Source organism: Ictalurus furcatus, chromosome 20 (genome assembly GCF_023375685.1).
Source record: "Ictalurus furcatus strain D&B chromosome 20, Billie_1.0, whole genome shotgun sequence".
Lineage (NCBI taxonomy): Eukaryota > Metazoa > Chordata > Actinopteri > Siluriformes > Ictaluridae > Ictalurus > Ictalurus furcatus.
The window spans coordinates 23,466,628-23,477,748 of NC_071274.1; the positions used below are offsets into that span (position 1 = coordinate 23,466,628).

At 47.0% G+C, this 11,121-nt stretch overlaps 1 protein-coding gene across 1 annotated transcript in view; it reads left to right on the top strand.

Moving 5' to 3' along the window:
• col11a1b (collagen, type XI, alpha 1b) overlaps positions 1 to 10,840 on the top strand; it is a 20,166-nt gene extending 9,326 nt beyond the window's left edge. The window contains exons 2-4 of the mRNA XM_053651338.1: positions 5,465 to 5,629; positions 8,032 to 8,245; positions 10,600 to 10,840. Of these exons, the coding sequence (XP_053507313.1) occupies positions 5,465 to 5,629; positions 8,032 to 8,245; positions 10,600 to 10,840 (620 nt within the window). The remainder of the gene's footprint in view (positions 1 to 5,464; positions 5,630 to 8,031; positions 8,246 to 10,599) is intronic.
• The last annotated feature ends 281 nt before the right edge of the window (positions 10,841 to 11,121 follow it).

Below are 11,121 nucleotides of genomic sequence, written 5' to 3' on the forward strand. Positions count from 1 at the left end.
CTATTCCCTCTCTCTATTCTCTCTCTATTCCCTCTCTTTAATCTCTCTCTATTCTCTCTCTATTCCCTCTCTTTAATCTCTCTCTATTCTCTCTCTATTCCCTCTCTCTATTCTCTCTCTATTCCCTCTCTATTCTCTCTCTATTCCCTCTCTCTATTCCCTCTCTCTATTCTCTCTCTATTCCCTCTCTTTAATCTCTCTCTATTCTCTCTCTATTCCCTCTCTCTATTCTCTCTCTATTCCCTCTCTTTAATCTCTCTCTATTCTCTCTCTATTCTCTCTCTTATTCCCTCTCTCTAATCTCTCTCTCTCTATTCTCTCTCTCTATTATTTCTTTATTCTCTCTTTATTCCCTACTTTATTCTCTCTCTCTCTATTCTCTCTCTCTATTCTCTCTCTTTATTCTCTCTCTTTATTCTCTCTCTCTATTCTGTCTTTAATATCTCTCTCTATTCTCTCTCTATTCTCTCTCTATTCTCTCTTGATTCTCTCTTGATTCTCTCTTTATTCTCTCTTCATGGTAATAAAGTAAGAATAATCACAGTGTGTGGTGTTGGTGAGAAACAGTAAAGTGTAAACTCCGTGCTGAAGATGTTGAAATCTTAGTTCCAGCTTTCCCTCTGACTGTTCCACAGCGCTGACACTGGAGACTCCTTCCGTAAACGTTACACAAACACATTTCTCCTTACAGAAGACCTCACATCCCTGTGAATGAGCCGTTACTATAGAAACGATAACGTATTTGAATGAATGCATTGATAAAACCTGTGATTTTCAGCTGCGCTACTTTTATAGAAAATGAATTCAACACCTTCTGACCAATCACGTTCCAGAACTCGACAGTGCTGTTGACATTTAAACGTTGGAAAGGGCTTCTTTTGTATTAAATAAATAATATTGTCCCTGAACAGAAGGTTGTAACGGAGTCTGTGCTGTAAATAAGGCGTAGAACTGCACAGATCCTCAGGTTGGATCGTACACAGCTCCACTCAGGCTGGAATCCAGGCTGCTTCTGTCTCCAAGTTTAAAAGCCCTTTGAGTTGGAATCCTGCGGGATTTCATGGAAAATAACGTCTTTAGCCATGTTAAAGTAAAGCCCTGGAAGTTTGTCTGGAAATGAGCTGAAGTTCGTTTAACCCAGAAAGAAAGATGAATTATCTCCAGCGTACGCTGGTGTGTATGTGGTTTACTGTCCTCGAGAGTTGGAACAGGAGACTTCCTGTCTATCTGCTGACCAGGACACACGTGAATATGTATTGTTCCTTGATTTCATCAGCGGTTGCTTTGTAACGAGACGCTCACGGCTGCACGGGCTGGACTGTCTTTAAAGAAAACCTGAACGGAGACCAGAATTTCACATTCTTATAGTGTGAGGAGAGAGAGACACAGAGAGGGAGGGACAGAGAGAGAGAGAGAAAAAGAGAGAGAGACAGAGACAGACAGCAAGAGACACAGAGAGAGAGAGACAAAGAGAGAGGGACAGAGAGAGAGACAGAAAAAGAGAGAGAGACACAGAGAGAGGGGGACAGAGAGAGAGAGACAGAGGGACAGAGAGAGACAGAGAGAGACACACACAGAGAGACAGAGACAGACAACAAGAGACACGGAGAGAGAGAGACAAAGAGAGAGAGGGACAGAGAGAGAGAGGGACAGAGAGAGAGAGAGACAAAGAGAGAGAGGGACAGAGAGAGAGAGGGACAGAGAGAGAGAGAGACAGAGAGACACACACAGAGAGACAGAGACAGACAGCAAGAGACAGGGAGAGAGAGAGAGACAAGAGAGAGAGAGAGAGAGGGAGATAGACACAGAGAGAGGGACAGAGAGAGACAGAGACAGACAACGAGAGGCAAAGAGAGAAAGAGAGAGAGACAGAGAGAGACACACAGAGCGAGGGACTGAGAGAGAGACAGAGAGAGAGACAGGGAGACACAGAGAGAGAGAAAAAGAGAGAGAGACAGAGGGACAGAGAGAGAGAGGGAGACACAGAGGAAGAGAGACAGAGAGAGAGAGAGAGAGAGAGAGGAAGGGAGAGAGAGAGAGCACTGGTCTCTCCATGGGCTGTGTCCCAAGCTACACACCATGTTTAATACACAGCCATTTATTATGGTAGAGTTGTGGTTTGGAGTTGGACCGTCTACACTCACAGAACGTTTAGAACTATTAAAGGTTCTTAGTTGGTCTTCTGATGGACCCCTACAAAGGGACAGAGAGGGCCAAGTTAGAACCCATTTTTTGGAAGCAAAGAACCCTTAACTGTACAGCAGATCCAGTAAAATGCTCACGTGTCACTTTGCACAAATGCTCACGTGTCACTTTGAGTACTGTTGACTATGGTGATTTGGGACGCAGCCCATGATTGCGTGTGATTGGCTGGCGTGCCGGTGATGATGCCACCTCAGTACCCTTTGATCAGGATCTCCAGCAGAACAGTAGCTGATGACAACACGACCTGGGTTTCTTTCCCTGTGATGACTTGCGTCTTGGCGTCTGTAGAAGTGCGTGATTATTCCTGTGAGACCGTGCGAGTGCGAGATTAATGATGTTGATTAGTTCTCACTGTTCTCACTTCTCCAACAGTACTCAGGTCCTCCAGACCGCACGTCCCCGCCCCTTCCTCAAACCCGAGCTCTGATCTTCTCTCTCCTGATTCTGAGCGTCGGAGCGGTGTGTATGAGGAGACGCGGGAGGTGAGCGTGCTGTTGGTCTGAGACTGTGTTTTACTGCACCTCGCTCCACACACCCGCGTTAATCACGCCGTAAATCTGCGCTCTTTAACGCCGTGACGATTTGATGGATGGGCACAAATTATCGGTTAGTGCCGGATGAAAACAGCAGCGGAGCTTTAATCACAACAACATGCGGAACATCTCGTAAAGCGTGGCGCCTGTGGAGCGGCGATGGGGCGGGGCCGCTCACGAACCCCGCTTTAAACCTACACAGCAAATAACATTGTCTGTTTACAGTTGACAACACGTGACTGGTACGTTTAAACACACACACAGCTGTCTGGGTTTATCTCGGGGACGATCAGTATGAACGATGATGGAAACGGTTAAACAACATTTCCTTCAGGAGGAAATAAACTTGAACAGGATGCAGACGTTACAGAGAACTTCAGGTTTATTTACACTGCTCTCGCGGAGAGTTAAACACACTCGCAGACGTCCACACAGGAAGCTACTGTTACCACCTGAAGATTATTTCTTTATTTATCCTCTAACAAGCGTTTTATTCCTCTGACACCACAGCAACGTCTAGCTACTAAAGGCAGACGTGTCATACTTTTTATCCATTTATGGTTACATTTAATGTAACTCAGCACATTAGGGTTAGGGTTATTCCTCCTTACAGAAACCCGTGTATGTGGAGCGTCCGCTGTACACGTCCCTGTGAACGAGCCGTTACTATAGAAACGATAACATATCAGAGCTAGCACGTTAATATAAACCTGCGCTACAGTCAGAGCAGCTGTTATAGAGAACTCATCCCCACCTTCTGACCAATCTCAGTCCAGAACTCATCACCACCTTCTGACCAATCACAGTCCAGAACTCATCCCCACCTTCTGACCAATCACAGTCCAGAACTCATCCCCACCTTCTGACCAATCACAGTCCAAAACTCATCACCACCTTCTGACCAATCACAGTCCAGAACTCATCCCCACCTTCTGACCAATCACAGTCCAGAACTCATCACCACCTTCTGACCAATCACAGTCCAAAACTCATCACCACCTTCTGACCAATCACAGTCCAAAACTCATCACCACCTTCTGACCAATCACAGTCCAAAACTCATCAAGACCTTCTGACCAATCACAGTCCAGAACTCATCACCACCTTCTGACCAATCACAGTCCAGAACTCATCAAGACCTTCTGACCAATCACAGTCCAGAACTCATCCCCACCTTCTGACCAATCACAGTCCAGAACTCATCACCACCTTCTGACCAATCACAGTCCAAAACTCATCAAGACCTTCTGACCAATCACAGTCCAGAACTCATCACCACCTTCTGACCAATCACAGTCCAGAACTCATCCCCACCTTCTGACCAATCACAGTCCAGAACTCATCACCACCTTCTGACCAATCACAGTCCAGAACTCAGTTTCTCTGTGTGACTGTTTCTGTCTCGATGAGGGAGTTCTGTTAATGTGGAGAAATTGTGGAGTTTTTGTTTTAAAGCTGTCTCAAGTTTCATTGTGAGCACATGCGTGTGTGTGTGTGTGTGTGTGTGTGTGTGTGTGGAAGATGTACAGTACACTGGGCAGGAAACATTAGGAGAACAATCAATCAGCATTAGAGCTACTGAACAGCACATCTGGAACCAACAAGCGTGTGCGAGCGCGTGCGAGCGTGTGCGAGCGCGTGCGAGCGCGTGTATGAGGACATCCAGTCTGTGAGACAACAGGAAGATAAAACTAAAAAGTGTTTGTTTGTGATGCTCTGCAGCTTTTCCTTCTGCTGCTCAAAGAATTCACACCGTCTTACACCGAGACCGTCTGACTTCTCCAGCCCTTCCCAACGTCCCCTTGTTCGAGTGCCCTAGTTTATCTTCCCCTTGTCCACTTCCCCTTGTTCGAGTGCCCTAGTTTACCTTCAGGGCCGTGTCACTGTTTTACGGGGACTGAAGCGTGTTGGATGAGGAATCCGTGTCCTGATTCTGGGCTTGATGTCATTTCATGACTTTCCGTCGCACTTTTCCAACTTGGACGTTTTCCGACGTTCCGAGTTCCAAGACATTACTGACTTTCCCAAAGCGCTGCAGAATGTTCCCAAATAAAGAGAACTTGCCCTTTTTCCAGCATCACTTTAATGCATCAGTGCGTGTCCTGGCAGTGCTGACTCAGACGCTGTACCCGCGTGTGACGGGCACGCAGCACTGCGGATTTATCAGAGAGCTCTCGCTTTAACGCTGTCTCATCATCTATTTCTGAAAATTCTCTTCAGATGCTCCAGTTGAAATGTATGCATGCAAGCCCCGCCCCCATGACAAGCCTATAGCTGTGGGACACGCACTCGGGGCTTTGTTTCTCTTACACCACAGCAGGTTGCTAACTACTGCACATTCATATTTATTAAAGAATGGTACATCATATGTTTTGTATTTATATTTGCATTTAATTTGAGTGTTTTTGTTTTTTAATGGACCATCTCAAACCACATCCTTCCGAGGAATGAAACCTAAAGCTAAATGAAAGCCGTGACTCGTGTCCTCCTGTAGTGTGCACTACTACTACTTAGCAGACGTGTACTTATACAACAGTAAGTATAATACTCATTTAAATTCCGTCTGTTCGTTTGTTCTCACGGATAAATAACATGCACTTCGTCACCGAGATGGAAATCCGTCCAGTTTCATGGTCATTACACAAACTGAGCCGAGCGTGTAACGCTTCATGTTTGCGTCAGTAGACTTTTACTAAAATCTGGGTTTCTTTTTGTGCTCTTCGCAGCTGAGCCAGTGGACGTGCTGAAGGTTTTGGACTTTCGCAGTTCTCCAGAGGGAATAACCAAAGTGCAGGGACTCTGTCCTGTCAGGAGAGGATCCAAACCCGATGTGGCGTACAGAGTGGACAAAAAGGCGCAGATCAGCGCTGCGACGAAAAAACTCTTCCCAGGTAACAACTCAAACGCACAGGTGACACTGAGGCGAGCGCGCTGTAAATAACACCGTCTGGTCCGTTTACTAGACTTGCTGTTTAAAGCAGCAGTATGTAACCTTGTTAAAAGCTTTTAAAGCTAACGGTGTCAAGTGATGGGAGAGAAAACATCTGGAATCCGGTGTGTGTAACTGAGGGTTAACGCTGAACTCTACAGCGCTGCGGTGTTACAGGACATCAAAGATTAAAGCGGCAGTAGGCAATGGTGCTGTGACTTTGCTACAAGTCATCCCTGAAAACTGGATAGACTAAATAGTATTGAGATTAGAATATTATAATAAACAACAACGACAACAAAAACTCCATAAGATATGAGCAGTGAAATAAGTGATGGTAAAAAATATTTCTCTGTGAGTTGCTTTGCAGTGGCACATTTTAACCAGAGAGTTCTCCAAATTCCAAGTTACACAGTGCCGCTTTCATGTTTGCCGTGGATGATGTTTAAACGTCGTAAATATAAAACTCTATTCTGTAGTTAGTGTTGGATTCCTTGCAGTTGATTATTGAGCAGGAAACTGGCACAGAACAGGTTGTTTTGTTGTATGAACTCTTTATGACTAAATATTCAGAAATTCTTTAAATATCTGAAATTCTTCTGTTACTGAAATCCTGAAATGAATGAAATAAATGTTGTCTTGTGTTCTGGTTATGTATGAGGAAAATAAACTGCAGAAGTGTGATGAATGAGTAACAGTCCGTACAGCGCACTAGCTCCTCCACATCTGTATTAACTGCAGTTGTGTTGAATGTGTTTATTGTACTCGCTTGTTAAAATGGGTTTATTTACACATTTATAGCGAGCGGAGCCTCGTTAACGAAGAGCTCTCAGGATCTGACTTCAAGGAAAAGTACAAATTGTCTTCAACTGCAAAATGAACCTGAAGCAGGGGTTTATGATCTGATTTTCATTTTGGCTAAAACTTCTTTTCAGAGATGTTTGGGGTTTCTTTTGTTTTGTTTTATCTCTGTTTCATTGACCGATACGCGTGCTTCTTTCAGTTACAGCTAATAAACCTAATGTGGCAGTAAATACACGCATTAAACTGTTATTCAGACTTAATTCCTACTCTACAGGAGCTGTAACGGGATAAAGTGACTCGTTAAGCTTTTAAAGTAAAAGGTTTTCAGCCGAGCATTTAGTGCCACATTTACTGTGCCAGAGTCAGTCAGAGAGAGTCAGAGTCAGTCAGAGTCAGTCAGTCAGAGAGAGTCAGTCAGAGAGAGTCAGTCAGTCAGAGTCAGTCAGTCAGAGTCAGTCAGTCAGAGTCAGTCAGAGTGAGTCAGTCAGTCAGAGAGAGTCAGTCAGAGAGAGTCAGAGTCAGTCAGAGAGAGTCAGAGTCAGTCAGAGAGAGTCAGAGTCAGTCAGAGTCAGTCAGAGAGAGTCAGAGTCAGTCAGAGAGAGTCAGTCAGAGAGAGTCAGTCAGTCAGAGTCAGTCAGAGTCAGTCAGAGCGAGTCAGTCAGAGCGAGTCAGTCAGTCAGAGAGAGTCAGTCAGTCAGAGAGAGTCAGTCAGTCAGAGAGAGTCAGTCAGAGAGAGTCAGTCAGTCAGTCAGAGAGAGTCAGTCAGAGAGAGTCAGTCAGTCAGTCAGAGAGAGTCAGTCAGTCAGAGAGAGTCAGTCAGTCAGAGAGAGTCAGTCAGAGACAGTCAGTCAGTCAGAGACAGTCAGTCAGTCAGAGACAGTCAGTCAGAGAGAGTCAGTCAGAGAGAGTCAGTCAGTCAGTCAGAGAGAGTCAGAGTCAGTCAGAGAGAGTCAGTCAGTCAGTCAGAGAGAGTCAGAGTCAGTCAGAGAGAGTCAGAGTCAGTCAGAGAGAGTCAGTCAGAGAGAGTCAGTCAGTCAGAGAGAGTCAGTCAGTCAGAGTCAGAGAGAGTCAGAGTCAGTCAGAGAGAGTCAGTCAGAGCGAGTCAGAGTCAGTCAGAGAGAGTCAGTCAGTCAGAGAGAGTCAGAGTCAGTCAGAGAGAGTCAGTCAGTCAGTCAGAGAGAGTCAGTCAGTCAGAGTCAGTCAGAGAGAGTCAGAGTCAGTCAGAGAGAGTCAGAGCGAGTCAGCCAGAGCGAGTCAGCGTCAGTCAGCGTCAGTCAGCGTCAGTCAGCGTCAGGTGAACACAGTTCCACATCCTGTTTATGGTCTTGGAATGAGTTAGCAGTAGATCTGCTTGGAGAACATTGTGCTTCTCTCTCTTTAACTTCTGTTCAATGTAGAAATGATTAGAATGTCACGAGCTGCTGCTCTGATCCGGCGTTCCCATACAGCACCGATACGTTAGTGTTAGATATAATCCATTACTGCTCTACAGACATCCAAGTTTTTATTCTTATTGATCAGTACATGACTTTACCCACAATGCTGTTCTGTATATTCCAGCTGGAGTATTTCCTGAAGATTTCTCCATCCTCATGACCATAAAGCCCAAAGCGGGAACTCAGGCCTTCCTCTTATCAGTGTATGATGATAAGGGACTGCAGCAGATCGGGGTGGAGATCGGACGCACTCCAATCTTCCTGTACGAAGATCAGCACGGAAAACCCACGCCGGAAAATTATCCGTTATTCCGAAACATTAACCTCTCTGATGGGAAGTAAGTAACTACAACGTAAACACATTCACTAACGACATTACATCCTTAATTACATTATTCATTTCATCAAACACTATTAAACACTAACACACGTTTATACCAGGATATTTCTAACACCACTCCATGCTCATATTCCTTCCATGTGTCCTGAGCGTGTCTCCGGGTCCTGAGCGTGTCTCTGCATCCCGACTGTCTCCGTGTCCTGACTGTCTCTGCATCCTGAGCGTGTCTCCCTTGTCCTGAGCGTGTCTCCGTGTCCTGACTGTCTCCCTTGTCCTGAGCGTGTCTCCGTGTCCTGACTGTCTCTGCATCCTGAGCGTGTCTCCCTTGTCCTGACCGTGTCTCCGCGTCCTGACTGTCTCCGCGTCCTGACTGTCTCCGCGTCCTGAGCGTGTCTCCCTTGTCTTGAGCGTGTCTCCCTTGTCCTGAGCGTGTCTCCGCATCCTGACTGTCTCCGCATCCTGACTGTCTCTGCATCCTGAGCGTGTCTCCGGGTCCTGAGCGTGTCTCTGCATCCCGACTGTCTCCGCGTCCTGACTGTCTCCGCGACCTGAGCGTGTCTCCCTTGGCCTGAGCATGTCTCCGCATCCTGACTGTCTCCGCGTCCTGACCGTGTCTCCCTTGTCCTGAGCGTGTCTCCCTTGTCCTGCGCGTGTCTCCGCATCCTGACTGTCTCCGCGTCCTGACCGTGTCTCTGCGTCCTGACTGTCTCCGCGACCTGAGCGTGTCTCCCTTGGCCTGAGCATGTCTCCGCATCCTGACTGTCTCCGCGTCCTGAGCGTGTCTCCCTTGTCCTGAGCGTGTCTCCCTTGTCCTGAGCGTGTCTCCCATGTCCTGGACATGTCTCTCTTGTCCTGAGCATGTCTCTGCATCCTGACCGTGTCTCCGCGTCCTGACCGTGTCTCCGCGTCCTGACTGTCTCCGCGTCCTGAGCGTGTCTCCCTTGTCTTGAGCGTGTCTCCCTTGTCCTGAGCGTGTCTCTGCATCCTGGGCTTGTCTCCAGTGTCCTGACCGTGTCTCCGCGTCCTGACCGTGTCTCCGCGTCCTGACTGTGTCTCTGCGTCCTGACTGTCTCCGCGTCCTGAGCGTGTCTCCCTTGTCTTGAGCGTGTCTCCCTTGTCCTGAGCGTGTCTCCGCGTCCTGACTGTCTCCGCGTCCTGAGCGTGTCTCTGCATCCTGGGCACCTTCTCCAGTGTCCTGGGCTTGTCTTCAGTGTCCTGAGCGTGTCTCCAGTGTCCTGAGCATGTCTCTGCATCCTGGGCTGGTCTCCATGTCCTGAGCGTGTCTCTGCATCCTGGGCTTGTCTCCATGTCCTGAGCGTGTCTCCAGTGTCCTGAGCGTCCTGAGCGTGTCTCCGTGTCCTGAGCGTGTTGCCGTGTCCTTAGCGTCTCTGTGTGCTGAACGTGTATAATTATGGATCAGCTGAGGACGGCGTTGGATCGGTGTTAGATCAAACATAAACAGTTGTCTCTGTGTGTGAGACCCGGCGGGGCAGTGCGGGTTCCTCCTCGTCAGGATGTTTATTGTGGACCGTGCACGGTTCTGTCCCGGTGTTTTGTTGTGCTTCCAGCTCTGCAGCTTGCTGTGGATTTTCGGGATGTCTAAGTGCCGATGTTGGAACGCTGTTGTGGGTTTTGGATCGGATCGTTACAGCGAGTTTCCACCCCACAGTCTGGAATAATTTCCCAACCTGTGATTTGTCCAAATGTGATTTGCAGTAAAGGATCGGAAAATGTTTGTGTGCGAGAATAAACACTCGCAGCTGGAGTATTGATTACGCTGTCAGCGATCATATTGATTGTAATATTGATTACTGACCATTTGCTGTGTCAGTAAATCCGTCATTACAGACACGTATCAGCTCCACCCGGAACACCAAAACACGGGTCACTCTGTAGGTGTATCATTATTCTCTATAGTCCATCTGCTGCGCTGCACAAAGTATTGGCACCCCTCTGCCTTGTCCCTCTATGGAAAGGGATTACTACAGAGCAGATATCATTCGGGCGGTGGTGTTTGTTCACCATACAGCGGTATCACTAATATGTTCGTGTCAGTGGTGGGATTTAATCCTGCAGTTTTTCACATCAGTGTTCAGACCTCAGATGTAATGACAGAGGTTATGTGAGAGTTACACAAAGTTGTGGGGTTTGTCTACAACAGAGGCGTGTCTGTTATACGCGATTCTGATCATTAACTCTTTTTTTTGTTTTCTGCGTGAGATCTGCTCGCGTGAGGAGCAGACATCCAGCACCACTGTCTGACGGTTCGATATATGGCGATAGTTCTCTATTAACAGCGAGCCAATCAGCATGCACGGTGATGATCGTCTTCTCTGGTGACTCTGTGTGCAGGTGGCATCGTGTGGCGATCAGCGTGGAGAAGAAATCCATCACCATGATCGTCGACTGTAAAAAGAAAATCTCAAAGCCTCTGGACAGAAGTAAAAAACCTGTAATCAGCACAGACGGCATCACGGTGTTCGGCACCAGGATCCTGGATGAGGAGGTGTTTGAGGTAAGAACAGCGTTCTGGGTAAATCTGGATGTTCCTCTGAGCACTGCAGCGTGGGTTTCCATCATCCTGTGTTTATGAGAATGGTCAGGCTTCCAACATGACCTGGAAAACCTGGACATTGACAGACTAGTTCTTCAGTCATGGAAAAAAACACCTGGAAACTGGATGAGAACTTGGAAGGAAAGCTCCTGGGAATGTTATATAAGCTGGGCTTTTACTCCACTGGAGCTTTGTGAAGTTTTGTGGAGATTTTTTTCTGTTTGCGGCCATTTAATGAAAATACGCTAACATATCCACCGTTTCATTTTAAAATGTTTAATTAGTATTAGCTAACTTTATTTTCAAGCTAGCTAACATTA